Below are 18,417 nucleotides of genomic sequence, written 5' to 3'. Positions count from 1 at the left end.
GAACTGGTTGCCGGCCAGTCGCAGGGTACACAGGGACAGACAATTTGCCCGCTCATTCACACCTAGGGATAATTTGGACCGGCCAATTAACCTGACATGCATGTTTTTGGAATGTGGGAGGAAACCTGAGTGCCCGGAGGAAACCCATGCAAGCACGGGGCGAACATGCACAGGAGGTTCAATCTCATGACCTCAGAACTGCGCCGCACACGCACTAACCACTGCGCCGCACACGCACTAACCACTGCGCCGCTCTGCTGCCCTGACTGAAATACAACACAATCAAAAATGTCGACAATAAGGAAACCCAAATTAATTCAATTATTTTTTTTAAATGTGAGCGCACGATGTTGTTATATGGGAGACAAGTATGATTTACAAATGGCCTTATCATACAAAAGCATAAACTCACACACAAATGGAACAAAATACAATTCCATAAATCAGAGGGTCACACACCTTGTTATCCACACTTTGCTGCGATGTGTACATGGGGTTGGTATTGCCACTATGAATGCGTTGCAAAGATTTCTCCACCTGCAAAAAGCAAAAGGTTGTTCACATCATTTTTCTGTGACAAGAAGACATCACGTTTTTATTTCTCACCAGGTGCAGAAGGACCCTCAGTGCGTCCCTGGCTTGGTCGGCTTGCCGGAGGACCTCCGCCAAGGCCTGTCGCAATGCAGATTCGGGGCCGCTGATCTTGACGTCACTGCCAATCAGAAGGTAACCTAAACAATAACACAAGGCGCCACTTGATTTTAGTTCCAAACACGACATTGTCAATAGAGCTGCAACAATTAGTCGACAATAATAGAAATAGTAAAATGTAAATGTAAATGGTCTGCACTTTTATAGTGCTTTTGAAGTCACTGTCAACAGTAACCTCCACAGCCATTACCACCCTAAACAGACACTGCACAAAAAACTGAAAAACTCTTGCAAAAACACCACCTCACTCGAATGTAAAATGGTACTCACGTCTATGTTCTTGCACATGTTGACTGCACTATGTTTGTTTACTGCTCAAAACAGACACCGCACAAAAAAAACTGAAAAACTTGCAAAAAAACTACCTCACACGAATGTAAAATGGTACTTATGTTTAAGTTCTTGCACATGTTGACTCCACTATGTTTACTGCTCACCTTGCACAATGTGGACCATTTTTTTTTCCTGCACTATGATGACTATGTTTGCAACAATGCATATGTTGACTATTTTTTTTTTTGCACTCTGATGACTTTTGCACCAAATGCAAAATTGCACAACCCTTACGATACTAACTGTATTACGATACCAACTGTATGTAACATCCTACATGCCGACATTTCTTGTGTAAATATCATGTAAATTATAACTATAGCCTTATCCTCCTTGTTTTATAACCTTATCTTCTCTGTTCCTTTATCTTCTTGGCTTTTTACCTCACTGTGAATGTGTGACACTGGAGTGTCATGCCCAATTTCGTTGTTACAATATGTTAACCCATTTTGTAACAATGACAATAAAGGTATATTCTATTCTATTCTAAATGTTTTTGCACTTCTTTTCATTGCACTATTGTTACAATTCTCTATTGTTTTTCATTCAAAAACATCCATCCATCCATTATCTGAACCACTTATCCACAGTAAGCGCTTTGGGAAGTCTTGACTCGAAAAGCGCTATATAAATGCAGATCATTTTTTATTTCATTTCACAGTAGGGTTGCGGGGGTGCTGGAGCCCATCCCAGCCATCCTGAACTGTGGACACCCTGAACTGGTTGCCAGCCAGTCGCAAGGCACACAGAGACAGACAACTCTCTTGCTCATTCACACCTAGTGACAATTTGGACCAGCCAATTAACCTAACATGCATGTTTTTGGAATGTGGGAGGAAACTGGAGTGCCCGGAGGAACCCCACGCAAGCACGGGGAGAACATGCAAACTCCACACAGGAGGAGGGGAAGTAATGTAATGCCTGTTGTTTTCCCCCAGTACAGTCAGTGGGGTGAATTTCCCTAAAGGGACTAAAAATGAAATTGAAAATCCTAATCTAAATCTAAATGTGTTTACCTGCCCAGTTTGAGGGGTGTGCAAAGTCCTTATTGTTGTGTAGCGTCTTCATGGCGGCACTGAGCGCGGCACTGGAGGGGGCACCGTTGAGCAAGGCAGCGTAGAAAGTCTGCATGAAGAGTTTGGAGGCGGCTGCCGATGTGGGCCACAACGATAAGCACAAACATCGAACACCCGCAGACAAGAAAGCTCCAGTCAGGCCCAGCAAGCCATCACACGTAAGACGCACGCCACACTCGGGGTACAACCTGAAAAAAAAATGTCTTAAAGGGAGACTGTATACTATTTGACAACAAGATGTCGCTGTATTGAGTTGTGAAAAAGAAAACGAGCACGACAAAGCGCAAGGAAAAATACAAACTACAGAGACTCAATGTCACCAAACCACACAATTTTTCTTCTCAATTTTTTTGTGTAGCCCAAGAGTCAGGAACCTTTTTGACCCAAAGGGCCATAATAGGAACTATTTTGATTTTTTGTTGTTGTTTTGAGAAAGCCATACCAAATATTTTAGGACATATTACAGCAAAACCGCCAAACCTGCACTACAGACACATTTTATTTCACTGTGTGACGTTAGATGATTTGTTAAAATGTATGCCATAGTAATAATGCCAGAACCTGTGTCCCCTATCAACAAATATACCAGTTTAAACTAGTCTCCCACCAGCTATTACTTAAGATTGTTGAGGCTCATTTTGACATTCATATTTATCATAAAAAATGGTTTCAGAATAAGGTGCAAAAAGAGTTATTTTGTAAAATGTCACAAAATACCGCATAGGAGAATACTGATGTATTTACCTTTGGAGCAGTAGGCAGTGGGCCGAGAGAAGTGCGCTGTGTGCATACATTCGCCAAATCCATACCGCTCACCCAATCAAATGGCTCTGTTCGCTTGGCTGGCGTTTCTGGGTGTTCACAATTTAATTGTGGGTCTAACAGTGAACCTAAATTGTTTAATGAGCTTCCATATAAAGTATTCCTTACCGGAATACAGCCAAAATGTGCTCAGTTGGTGTAACGCCTTGACTGGAAAATGTAGTGGGGAGTATGCTCTTTGTATACTGGACAGAACCACGCATCATTGCCGCTATGATAGCAATGCATGCATTAGACTAGACTTTCATAATTGTTAATGTAGCACGAAACTGGTGAACGTAAGATAAGACCTGATTAAAATACAGTAAAATGTCAACCCAAATTCTCAGAAAGATTAAAAAAAAAAAGAGTTAATTCGAGCAAGTCAAAGAAATACACGCGCCACTAAAGGAGCTTGACAGATGCTGCTGTGATTACTCAACAAAAGATGACGTCAGCGAGTAGAACATTTTCAAATTCAGGCCAAAACCTTTAACCACCAACCTGAGGACCACCAACTTGACACTCAGGTTGAGTTCCAAGATATCAGCTGCAGTGAAGAGAAAGTCCTGAAGTGGTGGATCGCTATCTGCACTCTCACATACTTTCTCACAAGCATGTGCCCCTTTTACTTCATCACTGCCTTCTTGGCTTGATCTCTTCACGCCCTGTCCCTCCTTCTCGTCCATAGCAATGGTTCCTTCCTGGCTGGGGGCGAGCACCAGGGAGGCAAGTTTCCAGGACACGTGAGTTGCAAAGTGAACGCATTGCGCCCGTCTGAGTGCGGCAATGGCCTGTTCCTTTGTGGCATCTGCGCCGATGAGGGGGTGACACCCGAGCTGCTCCCCCAGGTACAGGGCCTCATCTTGGGCAGAAGAAAGCGACCCCAAAAACCAGCGTCGTGCCAGGACCGGTGGCAGGGGCGGTGCCCCGACCACAGCAGGCACCGGGTCAACATCCTGGCAGGGAAAGGGCTCTTCGTGGCGATCGTGCCACGTGGGAGCTCGTAGGCTTGATAATGAGGGCACGCAAAGCAGATTGAACATCTCATAGAGGAACTCGTTAGATGAGCTGCCTTTGAGCAAGGGGAAGGGCACAATGTACAAATCACCCTCCAGGACGAGAACTAGCTGCCTGGGTGGACCAGCTGAACCGCCTCCGCGGAGCAGGGCCTGATAAAAAACACAAACATTACACACATACGAAATGTCAGTAGAAGAGACGTTCGATTTCGACATTTTTACTTGAACCAAATTCAAGACAATTATTTCAGACCCGCAATCCAAATTCTTACACTGCTAAACAAATAATTTCCACATTGGCAGAAATTGTTGATTATTTCAGGCATATTATTAAAAATCTTCTACGTCAAGCTGCTACCTTTTTTGTGCATCCTAAACACTGTGGCTTTAAATACGGCCTATTCTTTTTACTGTGGCGGCGTTGAGGAAAACGGCTATCTGCTCTTTTCCTCAGCACAAGCACTCTAAATACAAAACACCATGGTGAGATCTGGAAACATTCATAATGGCCCCCTTTAAGATAAATTAGTCCATGTTTTTGCCAACTGTATTCATATATTACATAACAGGAGAAAACAGGAGGTTTAACAGTACTTTTTTCAATATTTACAACATAAAATATCTAAACTTTTTCACCCACACATCAAGTCCTCAATTTATGCATCCGAATTGAACAGCAGTGGAAGTTATCTATCATAAACGCTACATTTCTCGTTCTGTTTCGGAAGGAATCATTTCTAGGTCGCTAAAGTTACCATCAAAATCACTACAAGTTTCCTTTAATCCTCGAGGTACGATAGCAATTTGGTCCATTAGTGCGCTAACCACCAATGATAACACAAAAATGCAATCTGGCACTATTCTCCACAGTATGGTTGCCATGGTGCTGTCATCTATTAATATAGGACTCACATTTTACATGACACAGCCCTTGTTCATGTTTTCTTTTGGCGCAGTAGTAAATATTTGCTTGTTTTCACTCAATCGATAATTGTCACATAGTCCGAAAACACGTGACATGTACAACTTGAGCTGAAAATGGCATCAGTTGTGCAGGTTCACAGCGAAGTTGTCGTTTTGCAGCCAAAAGGGTTGACGCCAAATTCCCTGCGCCTGGTGTGAATGAGTTAATTTTTTTATGACAGTTTGTGCCTGCCCCTTAATATTTGGTTCGGCTTGTGCAAAGACCAAATTGAGTTTTGTTTCATTCTCAAATTTGAGAATTTGGCTTTTAATCAAGTGTGCTCTATAATCCAAAATTTCCAGTATTTTATATTGTTTCTCAGATAAAATAAATATAGTCCTTGAGATTTATTTCAAAATATTAAACATGTTTTTAATTATCTTATGCAAATGGTAGATATTTTTGCCCAAGTTTAAATAAAATGGTTTTCTTTTTCATTTTTGCTTTATATTTAAAATAGATGTATAAATATTATGTTAGTATCTATTGTCATAATCTATTTGACATTCCTAAATTATTATTTTGATCGTTAAAAAAAACTAACCCCAAAAACCTCTTAAAATTAGCTTAATCTACATTTTTCTAGATGTTTTTATATATACCTTAATATATCTATAAATATTATTATTTGTATTTTGTAATTAGTTTATAAATATACTGGACTGTCTCAGAAAATTAGAATATTGTGATAAAGTTCTTTATTTTCTGTAATGCAATTATAAAAACAAAAATGTCATACATTCTGGATTCATTACACATCAACTGAACTATTTCAAGCCTTTTATTATTTGAATATTGCTGATTTTGGCTTACAGCTGAAAAAAACTCAAAAATCCTATCTCAAAATATTAGAATACTTCCTCAGACCAAGTAAAAAAATAATTTTATAACAGCAAAACTAAATCAAACATTTGAAAATGTCCATTGATGCTCTCAGTACTTGGTTGGGAATCCTTTTGCACGGATTACTGCATCAATCCGGCGTGGCATGGAGGCAATCAGCCTGTGGCATTGCTGAGGTGTTATTGATGCCCAGGATGCTTCGATAGCGGCCTTCAGCTCATTTGCATTTGCAGGTCTGGTGTCTTTCATCTTCTTCTTAACTATACCCCACAAATTCTCGATGGGGTTCAGGTCAGGGGAATTAGCAGGCCAATCAAGGACAGTGATGCCATGGTCAGTGCACCAGTTACTGGTGGTTTTGGCACTGTGGGCAGGTGCCAGATCATGCTGGAAAATGAAATCCTCATCTCCATAGAGCTTTTCGGCAGATGGAAGCATGTAGTGCTCTAACGCCAGTTGCATTTACTCTGGACTTGATGAAACACAGTGGACCAACACCAGCAGCTGACATGGCTCCCCAAACCATTGCTGACTGTGGGAACTTCACACTGGATTTCAAGCAACTTGGATTTTGCTCTTCTCCAGCCTTTCTCCAGACTCTGGCGCCTTGACTTCCAAATGAAATGCAAAACTTGCTTTCGTCTGAAAAGAGGACTTTGGACCACTCTGCAACTGTCCAGTGCTTCTTCTCCATAGCCCAAGTCAGACGCTTCTTCCGTTGTCTTGAGTTCAGAAGTGGCTTGACCATGGGAATACGGCTATTGTAGCCCATTTCCCGGACACGTCTGTGAACTGTGGCTTTTGATTCCTGGACTCCAGCTTCAGCCCACTGTCTTTGAAGCTCCCCCAAATTCTGGAAGCGGCTCTTCTTCACAATTTTATTAAGGCTGCGGTCATCTCTCTTGGTTGTGCAGCGTTTCCGGCCACATTTTTCCCTTCCAACAGACTTTTTGTGGATATGCTTTGAAACTGCACTCTGTGAACAGCCTGCTCTTTGAGAAATTTCTTTTTGTGTCTTACCCTCCTGATGGAGGGTATCAATGATGGTCCTCTGGACAGCAGTCTTCCCCATACTTGTGATTTAGTTTACTGAACCAAGCTGAGTGTTTTTAAGGCTCAGGAAACCTCGCAAGGTGTTTCGAGTTAATTAGATGATTCAGGTGATTAGTTGAATAGCCTACTTGTATACTTTTTCATGATATTCTAATATTTTGAGATAGGATTTTTGAGTTTTCTTAAGCTGTAAGCCAAATTCAGCAATATTCAAATAATAAAAGGCTTGAAATAGTTCAGTTGATGTGTAATGAATCCAGAATGTATGACATTTTTGTTTTTTTAATTGCATTACAGAAAATAAAGAACTTTATCACAATATTCTAATTTTCTGAGACAGTCCAGTATATATGATTTATTTCATATATACATATTATTTTTTTATTTGCCAGTTTAAATATTTTTTCTACCATAATGAGAAAAACAATGCACCTTTTGCTAGATAAAGCAATTTCCCTTTTTGAAAAACAGAAGAAAAAAATCTTAAAATAATTATTACAAAATACAAAAAAATTCCAGACCCAGATTTTACGTAAATAAAAGCCCCATGCTCAAATTTAAGAACGAAACTCATCTTTCTTCTTAGTACGAGACAGTCATTAAAATGAACGTATTCACGTCCATTCCTTACACTTAGGGTCCGGCGCCAAAAAGCCAATGGCGCCGTGCCCCTGCATACCTGACACCGTTTTCAACGGTGTAATCTTCAGTTCTGCTCCGGGTTGTTTACATCCCGTGTTTTCAGATCATGCCACCATTCAATATGGCAATTACAAAGACAAGCACATATTTAATACTGCGCCGAAAGAAAACGCAAATGAGGGCTGCATCGCGTGAAATGTGTACCCTATATTTCTAGCCGCTAGGCAACCATACTGTGTAAAATAGTGCCATATTGCAACACAGACGTGTCTTTTTGTGTTCTTATCTGTAGTGGTTGCCCCGATAATGGACCAATGGCATTTACTTGTTATCATTCCTTAAGGATAAAAAGAAACTTCAGCTACCTGTTATTAACGCTGTAGTGTTTTTGATGGATAACTTTCTTTACTGTCAATTTTGGATGTATAAATTGAGGACTTGATTTGAGGGTGAAAATGTCATGTCTTGCGCGGTTGCCATGGCGCCCAATTGCCCCCCCCCCCATGGACACCGGCTGGCTCGCATTGACTGATTGCTTCTGTGGGTACTTAAACGCGCCCCTTTCAACTGTACTTTGCTGGAACGTTTGTTATACTTGTTATACCTGTTAATCTTTGGTGAGACTTCGGTGAGATTTCTGCAAGTTCTGTTTAATTCTGAGGAATGCCTAGTCTGTAAATCTGCCTGCGTTTGATCCTTTTTGTTTTTGGTCTGATCCGTTTTGGACAACTTTTCTTTTGTTTGGATTTCTAATTCACTCCGCGACCATCGATCCCCGGATCTAGTGTGCGCGCCCTCCTCATCCTCCCTCAATAAATTGTGAGTTCCTCTACGCGAATGGGTCCTTTCCTGTTTCCCGCTCCGCTTCGTGACAGACAAAGTTTAAATATCGTGAGTATGTTGTAAATATTCAGTAAAGTACTGTTAAACCTCCTGTTATGTATTACTGTATATGAATAATGTTGGCGAAAACATTCATTTATCTATCTTGAAGGAGGCCATAATGAATGTTTCCAGACACCACCGCGGTGTTTTGTATTTAGAATACATGAATTGTGGAAAAAAGCTGCTGGCTGTTTTTCTCGGTGCCGTCACGAAAAAGAAATAAATGGGACACATTGTATTTTAACCCGCAATTTACAGTACTTCAAATGATAAAATAACAAATCTATGGGCTAAGTATTGTTATATTTCGCAGTACAGGATTCAAGATAGATAACACTTTTTTTGCGCATACGTGACCCCAGAATGTAAATGTATTTCTCATCACACTCAGTTCACATACCGCTTCCATTGGCGCGATGAGCAAGTCGTAGAGAGCGCGTAGGGGAGAAGGTTTGATACGCCGAGAGCAGGCAGGGGAATAAGAGCTGTCCTTTCCTGAGGAAACACTCTTGGTGCTGCTCACGCTATCGCAGCTTCTGTTCAACAAGACAAACAAGGAAACCTCTTCAATTATTTCCATCTAAATTATTCCCAGCTCATAGTACTTTATAGTTTGTGATTGTTTTCTATCTAGGATTTCTTTCGTTTTCTTACTCTTTCTCACTCTTGTCTTTCTCTCTTTATTTCTTTCTCTTGCTTATTTTCTCACTTTCTTACTCTTTCTATGTTTTTCTTTTTCTTCTCTTTTTTCTCATGCCCCTCACTCTCTTTCTCTCTCTCACTTTTTCTTCTTTTTTATCTATTTCTCTCTCTCTCTTGCTCTCTTTTTCTATATTTTTCTCGGTCTTTCTCTCATTCTGTGTCTCTCTATTTCCTTCTCTCTTTCACCATATTTATCTTGGTTTATCTCTCTCTCTCATTCTGTGTCTCTCGTTCTTTCTTTGTTTCTTTCTTTTTCTCTCTCTCTCTCTCTCTCTTTCTTTCTCTTTCTTTCTTTTTCTTTCCCTTTATTTATCTCTGTTTCTTTCTCTTCCTGTCTCTCACACTCTATTCTTTGTTTATTTCTCTTTCAATTTCCTTGTGTTTCTCTCTTCTTCTCTCTCTCCTTTTCCCTTTCTTTCTGTTTAATCGACAAGGGGAGTTTTTTTTCCCCTGCCATGTCGCCCCCTACTAGCTAAAACGCGTTTGACACCTGATGTAGTGTGTCACCTGTTGAGGTTTTCGTCGACTCCCAGGACCTCCCAAGCATTGGAGACGTACTGGTCCAGAGACAGCCAACTACCATTCTTCAAGCTCAAACCATCTTGGAACGCCAACGCGTCGGCCCCGAGACAAGCCTGGTTAAATTTGACGATGCCTGTGGAATAAGCATTAAACTCTAGCTGAGACTTTAAAAAAGAAAGTAGGAGCGCAGGAGGTAAAATGCATGCTACTACCCAAGCCTGGAGCAATCAGCCAACTGTAGAGGAAGCTTCCTGCCAGGGAAAAGTAGAGCACCATAGACTTCTGGGAGTTGACCGTCTGCAAGATGTGCTCTACTGTGACTTGGGCATACTGATCTTCAGAATGCTTGTGTACTTTTTGACGTTCCACTAGTAGATCGGTAAATGCTCGCGTTCGCCCTCGCTCCGCTATAGCTAGCGCCTCCTCGTGACGGCCTGTGGAGGAAAAACAAATGATAAATGTGTGCAGATTGAGATAAATGTGTCCAATGCCAGAAAGGCTTGAACTAAGTCAGTTAAATCCACACTGACGATACGTCGGGCCATTTTATGGAGATCATTTCCTACCGAGGCTCACAAGGACACTCTGGAGTGCCTGGTAGGAGTCTGTTTGCAAGTCAAAGAGGGAGATCTTGTAATCAGGGCTGTGTCGCATCTCATGGCGGATTGTCTCAAACAGAATTGATGCTCTGTAAAGCTGAAACATACAGAACCATCAGTTCCAACCGTTTTACGAATAAGTCCTTTTTTAGGGGGGATTTGCGATTCTTAGTCAATAAGTGACCAAGCACCCCCAAATCCAACCCCCAATGACGGGGGCCAAGCAGGGAGGCAATGGGTACCGAGGCTTGAACCTGTGACCACCCAATACGAGGCGGGCACCCAACCTTAAGCCCACCGAGCTGGTCTTTAGAAATATTTTTTTTACATTACTAGCAGAATTGTGCTCATTTTGTGTTTAATTGTTCTAGGATATTTTATCTTGTTTCTGTAAAAGAATAAGTAACAACATCCTTAAAGGGACACCGGAAAATATTTGACCACTAAATGTCGCTCTATTGTGTAGTGCAACGAAAAACAAGTGCTAAATAACACAATGAAGAATACAAACAACGCAGACTCAAGTGACCAATCCGCACCATTTTTTTCTCATTATTTTGCCCAGCCTTTCCAAAGGTTTTTGGTTTTAGGGGGAACCCCTAGCAGCAAGATTGGCAGACAATGTCAGCTTCCTGTAGGTGAGCCTTATACTATGTAAAATAAATTAATATAACATTCGCGACCTACAAGAATTAAAAAAAAATAATAGTTCGTGTATTTTTGCTTATCATTCAGATCAATATTGTTTTTTGTTTTGTTTTTTTACCTGAAGAGGTGTTAATTAAAACGCAACGTCCCTTTAAAATAGGCACAAATGTCTGATCTTACAAAGGGGGGCTTGTTTTGCATATTTACAGTGATATATCTTTTCTACTCTTGGTAATATAATAAGATATTTCTTCAAATGAGAAAAATTTGGAGAAAAAAATACTTTTAATTAAACGAAAAAATCCACCATTCTCTAGATAAGACCATTTTGCTGATCTCAAAGACTTTTTAAACCACTGGAAAGAAAAAATGAAAAATGTCTTGTCTGGAAGATGGTAGATAATTCTGCTCCTTTTAAGAAGTATGTTTTACTAAGATCAGAGAAAAATACCTTAAGTGAGCAAATGAAAAGGCCAATTTTTAAATTTTACTAAAAAAGAGAAAGACTACACATCAAATAAGTAATTTCTGCCAAAGGGGTCATGGGTATATAAATAACAGACCTGATGCTGAGCCTCCTCCGGGTTTTTATCAGCCCACAAAGACAAGCCTAGGCGATGGCGTATCTTGGCCTCGTCTTCTCTTTTAGCCAACTGCTCAGCAAGGCGTAGACCTGAAATCAATTTAAGGTGGTTTTGGGATTATTTGCACCAGTGACGTGTAGTCAGGGGAGGCAGGTGAGACTGTGCCTCATCATGAAAATATCCAATTATCGCTGTATCGAACGGTTATTTTTATTCCGCGTTAAAGTTCTTTCTCATTTAACTTTACAATTTTCTTTTTTTAAATTAAGTGAGGCACGTGATTCTCTTGCCTCGTGGCAGAGGGTGATAGTCAGACCAATTCCTCTTATTTGACACACCCCCTAAGACCCAGACAATAAAATGAGTGATTAGCAAGCTAACAGCAAGTGAAGCCATCCGGTATTTTTTTTCTCTTTGCATAGACTTTTTTCATATCTATCTAGTAAGGTTTTTTTCAAAAGGAGCAGCACATAGACCTCATTTATAAAGTAAGGGCCCGGTCACACAGCCGTTTGCGTCTGTATCGCGGGTAAAATTTTGCGGGGTTTTTTGCCCGTGGTTGCCCGCGATGGAAAATGCGCAAAATTGGCCAACCCGCTGTTCATCGGTGGTATGCCCGCAAAACAGACGCCGGCGACTGTTCCGCTTCCTGATTTCCGCGTCATTTTCTCGTGTGGACCACGGGTATAAAAGCTCCCGAGCCGGTGTTGTGCCCAAATCCGACTCCTACGCAAACCCCCCCCCCCTCGCGTGAACGCGCATTCTGCTGCGATCGCTTTTGTTGGAAGCGTGCATTGATGTTGGTGACTTTTTCATCCGCGTTAACAAACGCATTTTGTAGAATACGATCGCACTTTATTGTTTAAATAAACGCGTTATATAGACTAGGATCTCCCAATTGTTATAATTAGCTCGCTTTATTTTTTTAATAAGCGTTTTATATGGAATACGATGGCTTTTGTTGGAAGCGCAGCAGAATGCGCGTTCACGCGAGGGGGGGAGGATTTTATATACGGTGTACATTACCGTTCGATTACGTTCACAACAAAAACAAAGACGGAATGGTTTAAGTTGTATTACATTCCCAACAAATGCAAGACGAAGTGGTTTTGGTTATATGTTCGCCATTACATTCCCTAAAAGTGATATAAAAGTGAGATAAAACGAGGTAAAAAAGGTTGTAGTAGCGAGGGGATGCAAATCTCGGCAGGGATGCATTTCTCGGCATAACACCGGGCTGTAGAAATCATAACCGCTCAAGACACAGTCCCGTGAAGATCAAGATTTCAAGCTATGGCACCGAAGAAGACAATATGTTATTATTGTAATAGTTTTTCATTTTGATTTTATTATCTTGTTATGAAATGAAAATAAATGTCAAGAAATAAAAATGGATTAAGACGAGGTCACTACGGTGACGGGGATCCATGTCCACCCCTTGACGTCTCGAGCACAACTGACGTGTGCTCGGCAAATCGCGCTGTATATACGCGGAGAAAGGCGTTTGACCGTCACACGCGTAACACGCTAATTTCACGTAATAACACCGCGATACAGGCGCAGAACATGCTATTACCATGCTCCACCCACGATTACCCGCTGAAATTTCCCGTCCTACCCATGTGTAACCACGCCCTGGCCGCGGCCAGAGCACGTCGTTCCGCGTCATTTCCGCGTCATTACCTCGTGTGCCGCCCGCGGTTAACACGTGCTCAAAGTTTTGAGCAGCTCCAAACTTTTTCGCGTGTGAATTTCCGACCGCGAGTAAAGCACTGCTGTATCTCGTCTATATGGCGGTCTCAAAGCGTCAAACAGCGCCCAACAGCGTCTGCTTCACGGCCAGAAATTTCTGGCCGTGATTCAGCCTCGATACGCTCGTGAAAGGCTGTGTACCCGTGCTCTAAAGTATTGAGCAGGGCAAAACTTTTTCGCGCTGCCAACCGTGCGTGAATTTCCAACCGCGTGTTAAGCACTGCTGTATCTCGTCTGTATGGCGATCTCAAAGCGTCCAATAGCGTCCGCCTCACAGGCAGAAATTTCTGGCCGTGATTCAGCCGCAAACGGCTGTGTGACCGGGCCCTAAGGTACGGCACAAAAAAAATCAATGCCACAATTCATATATCACTCTGTTAATCAAACAATTAATAAAATGTAGATTCATTTATTTGTAAATCAGACTTTTCCTCACCAGACACAAACCTTACCGCATGTCACTGATATACAGAATAATTATGACCACTATACTTTTGTGGTTGGATAGGAATGGATTCATTAGTATGGGTATGTTAATGCGAAACAAAACAAAATGAACTGTCACGATTACCGATGTGAATCACCCGTGCCCGCTTATTAGGCTCTGATCGGCTCCATGTCCCTACTTTTACCCAGTCCTGTCAATCCCCTGTTGTCAGTCCGTCTGCGAAACTCTGTGTATACAAGGCAAGCCTTTTTCGACCCTGACTCTCGCCTGTCCCGTTTTTTTCTCCTGTTTGTCTCCGGCTACGACAACGTCTCCTCTCCCGTCCCGGCTTACGACCCATTTTTGATCCCGACTACATCTACTCTCCCATCCCGGCTTACGACTCTTTTCCGACCCCGACCACTTTTTGCTCTCCCAGTCCCAGCCACCGACCAGTTTTTCCGTACCCGACACCGCCATCGCTCGCTATGAAAGATCCACTTCCGTGTTCGGATCACAATCCGAGTACAAGAGCAACTTGCTTCCCGCGTCCAGCGAACACCGGATCGTGGGCGCAGCCAATCCTCCTTCCCTCAAAAAAACTTGTGGTAAACGTTACGCAATTGGGTCCTGTTTCTGTTCTGGTCCTGACATGAACATATTAAATAAAAAATAAAATCTTATATTTTACTGTTTGCTTGATATAAGTGTATTCTTCCATTTTGATCATTTTTCCCACTAAAATAAAAACATAGATCGATGTTACAATTGGTAAACATGTATTGTAACGGTTGGAAGACAATATTGCTGATTGTAGGTGTTTTTCTCTCCTCTTGGTCGAAAATATTTGAAAATAATCTGCCATTTGCTAGAAAAGACAAATTTGTTTATTTTAAGCTTGATTTTTACATCTTCTCTAGGAAGCCAAAAAGTTTATCTCAACCCCCCCCCCAACTACACTTCAAATTAAAAGATTAAAGGCACAGTGTGTACTACTTGACCACTAGACATTGCTGTATCTTTTAGTGCAAAGGTCCCCTAACTTTTTCCTGTGAGGGTCACATACATTTTCCCTTCTCTGATGAGGGGCCATGGTCAATTTGTAACAGAATAAGTATGATAATTCCAGGAGTGCTTAAATGTAATGCATTTCTTTTGCCTAGTCTTTCAGGAGGTTTTATTATTTTTGGGTACTAAAAGCAGCTAGAATACGAGTTTCTTTTAGAAAATGTACATTTATATAACAGTTAATGCATTTTTGCAATGTATTTTTAATCAATATTTATCTTAATGAACAAGGCTCATTTAAACACTAGGTGGCACTTAACAATACACAATGTTCCTTCATTGCCAATGTGGTAAGGATTTATTTTTTACTGTATATTTATCTTGACAGATCCATTAAAAATGTTCACCTTCCTGCAAATACATCACAGCCTGTGAGTAGTTGCTGAGTGCATGATGTATCCTCCCGAGGCTCCCGTAAGCTAAAGTTTTGGCCTCCGGATCGTTGGTCTGTGCCGCCATGGTAAGGTGCTGCTCCTGAAAAGCCAAAGCCTTCTCGTAGTTGCCCAGAGCCTCGTGCGTCACGCCCAGGTTCCCGTAGGCTCGGGTTTGATTCCGCACGCATCCCATCTGTTCCGCCATGTCCAGGGCTCTTTGGTGCCATTGCTGCGCTGTCTCATAGTCAGCCATTAGCTGGTAAACTCCTCCAAGCATATCGCTGGCCTCAGCTTCCATGGATTTGTCCTGTAAAAATTAAGTTTGAGGTTGAGGTTAGAAATGATAGCGGACTTCACACCGTCCAGCCACCATCAAATCATGTTTTCCTTTGAGGTGTAAGAAAAGGTTTCTGGTGTGAATTAAAGGCCGCGGACTGGTACCAGGCTGCAAATTTTTTTTCTTAAAAAAATACCTTATTTTTACTTATACAGACGCTCCCCTAGTTACGACCATTCGACTTACGCAAAATGGTAGATACGAACATTTTTTTCGGAATGTGGAAAAATATCCGGACATTGCTACTAGATTTTATATTGTGTGCACTTTTTTCCGAGTAGAGGACAGCTGTAGTGCTTCTTTCCGCCGAGTGGCACTGTGAGAGGTCACCCAGCATCCAGCCCGAAGAAGAAATCCGGCTTCTACTTCCTAGTTCGTATGTAATGTAAACACACTGCACTGTATCTCTAGCATGCTAAGAACTTTGACATTTGTATTGTTTAATATCTTGTGCATCCATTCAATATGGTTGGTGTAAAGTGTAAAGAAGAGGTGAGCCGTTTGATAAAAGTGAATGAAAGTGCAATAAGAAAATTTGATGCGGTTGAGAAAATGGTTGGATCGCTTTTTTTTCAGCCACTTTTTACCACGGAGGAGGAAGTCGCCTAACTTTTCTAAAAGTAAGTTAAACTTACCTTTATTTACGTTTATAGGCAAGTCAAGTCATGTTTATTTGCATAGCCCTTAAACACAAGGAGTCTCAAAAGGCTTCACAGACCACAGAATGTCAACGCCTAATGTAGCTTTGTTTTTCAGTACTGTTTTTTTTATCATTCAGCCTGCTTTGTAACGTTATAGAGCATATTATTTTATTAAACTTTCATTTTTCTGTGACAAACAATACAGGTTACTTATGCAAGTCTTAAACAAACTTATTCAAACCTTAAACATACATTCCATACCAAATATAGCACTGAAGCAACTTACGAACAAATTCAACTTACGAACGATTGTCCGGAACTTATCGTGTTCGTAAGTCGGGCAGCGTCTGTACCGTATAATGTATAATGCAAAATTTTTCATCAGCAGAAAAAGTTTGGGTGCGCGGTAAACACGTGGTTTTACCATAGTATATTGCGGTATTTGAAGAATGATTGATCAGTCGTAAAATATTGCTGACCACATTTGCACAATATTGGACGCAACTGGAATTGAATCCGGAGTGCAGCGGTGAGAGCGCCAAATCCTAATCAAAAGACCACTAGGAATGTAGATGACATAGGAAAAGGCATTCAATTTGATCTCATCATCACACTAATTTTACTCACGGTACCACTTTCTTGAATTAAAAAGTAATTGTTAAAAACGTTTATTGACTATGTAAACTACCAACACAATACAAAAATAAAATTTACACGGTGTTTATATCAATAAATGATCTTTCATCAAGGCCCCTTGTATCCAACAATATGGTATTGTGAGTAAAAATAGTGTGATGATGAGATAAAATCTAATCCCTTTTTCTATGTCATCGACATCTGTAGTGGTGTAGTGATTACACAGTGGATTTAGGCGTATTATTATTGTTATTATTGTCAGACATTAAACCGGTCAGCGGTACAGAAAAGGCTGGGGACCACTGGTTTAAATTATTTAGGGAAAATAACTTGATAAATACTCAAATATTAAAAATACTTCAAGAGAAAAATAAGAGAATGTTAAGAAAAAAAGGCGAAAATATGTTTATGGTAGTGTTGGAGACTGGCCTAAGTTCAGATATCACATTTTGCCATGCACAAACGAAAAGAGAACATTTGTGGTGGAAAATGGCAACAAAAAACATTGTGAATATATTTATAATTTTAAAAATTCCAAATGACTCCTACATTGCCCAAAAGCTTGCTCCTTTTTGAGATCTTCTTTCTGATTCAACAATTTTTTTCTAGTAAAACAAGAAAATAAATCCCCAAAATGAGCAAAATTTTTGGTTGTGGCAAATATTAATATAATATTTTAATAGTCAATATTAATTTGTAATCTTATATATTTTAAAAATTATTATAGATATTATAGAGATTATTAAAATTAAATGATATTTAATACATTTTACTGGCTGAAGTGATTTAAAATTCAAAGTTAATATGTATGGTAGGACGGACAATTTTGCAGTTGTACCTATTCTGGTTTATTTTATGATGACTAAAACAACCTAAAATACAGCGAAAAAATTAAGGATATTTTTCCTTAAAATTAGCAAAATAATCTAACTTGAGCTAGACAGTTAGATGGTCTTTTTTTTCAAAGCTGATTTTTGTTATTATTACAGAAAAATAATATGAAATTATCTATCTGTCTAGCTACCTAACCTGGTCATATCCCTCGAGGGGTGACCGACAGCAAGACAAACACATACAAAAAAAAAGAAAAAAAAGAAAAGAAAAAGTAGCAAACAACACACAAAAAGCTTTGGACCATGGCAAACCCAAATGCCCTAACACCCAAACAAATAAGGCACCTCGGCACCTAAGTTGGTCACGCTTTCAGCCCTCCTGATGAAACGGGACACAAGAAAGCGGCCATGTCACTCGGGTCAGGGTGACACAACACACTCTTCCGTTCAACAGCAGGGCCCGACAGCTTTCACTGGTTTACCCCTGCCGCATCATACAGGTGTCCTGCCCATCCCTTAGAATGCGTCTAAACATCCCACTATCCTTTTATAACACCTCTCCATTCATTCATATCACCAACAAGATCTCGAGCCTCCTTTTTATTTAGACCTCTTTCCTCCAGAGCACTCATAACACTATCCATCCACGTCAATCGCAGTCTTCCCCTTGGTCTCCTGCCATTTACTTCTGCTCTGTAGATCCTTTTTAACATTCGTTCCTCATCCATCCTCTCCATGTGTCCGAACCAACCGAGTACTCTCTTATCCACACGCTTGCTCAGTTCCACTACTACTCCAGTTCTATCTCTCACAATTTCATTTCTCAATCTATCCAATCTTGTCACTCGTAACATAGTCCTCAAACACTTAATCTAAAAAAAAATTACTTTCCTTCTCAGGAAATTATCCCAAAATAAGAAAAGCTACACTTAAAAATATTTGATGATTAAGGGGGCAATATAAT

The 18,417-nt window shown here is 40.6% G+C and overlaps 1 protein-coding gene across 1 annotated transcript in view; it reads right to left on the bottom strand.

The window, feature by feature from the left end:
* Positions 1-18,417, bottom strand: part of ttc28 (tetratricopeptide repeat domain 28) — a 58,296-nt gene that overhangs the window by 10,537 nt on the left and 29,342 nt on the right. Inside the window, exons 16-25 of the mRNA XM_088319787.1 lie at positions 14,980-15,313; positions 11,365-11,474; positions 10,121-10,250; positions 9,767-9,988; positions 9,540-9,687; positions 8,731-8,866; positions 3,426-4,093; positions 2,061-2,308; positions 607-731; positions 460-537 (exon numbers count right to left, since the gene is read on the bottom strand). Of these exons, the coding sequence (XP_088175913.1) occupies positions 460-537; positions 607-731; positions 2,061-2,308; positions 3,426-4,093; positions 8,731-8,866; positions 9,540-9,687; positions 9,767-9,988; positions 10,121-10,250; positions 11,365-11,474; positions 14,980-15,313 (2,199 nt within the window). The remainder of the gene's footprint in view (positions 1-459; positions 538-606; positions 732-2,060; positions 2,309-3,425; positions 4,094-8,730; positions 8,867-9,539; positions 9,688-9,766; positions 9,989-10,120; positions 10,251-11,364; positions 11,475-14,979; positions 15,314-18,417) is intronic.

The sequence above is a fragment of the Urocampus carinirostris genome, chromosome 16 (genome assembly GCF_059441175.1).
Source record: "Urocampus carinirostris isolate Australia breed hairy pipefish chromosome 16, RoL_Ucar_1.0, whole genome shotgun sequence".
Lineage (NCBI taxonomy): Eukaryota > Metazoa > Chordata > Actinopteri > Syngnathiformes > Syngnathidae > Urocampus > Urocampus carinirostris.
Note: the sequence above shows the minus strand (reverse complement) of the source record. Positions and strands in the feature narration are given on the sequence as shown.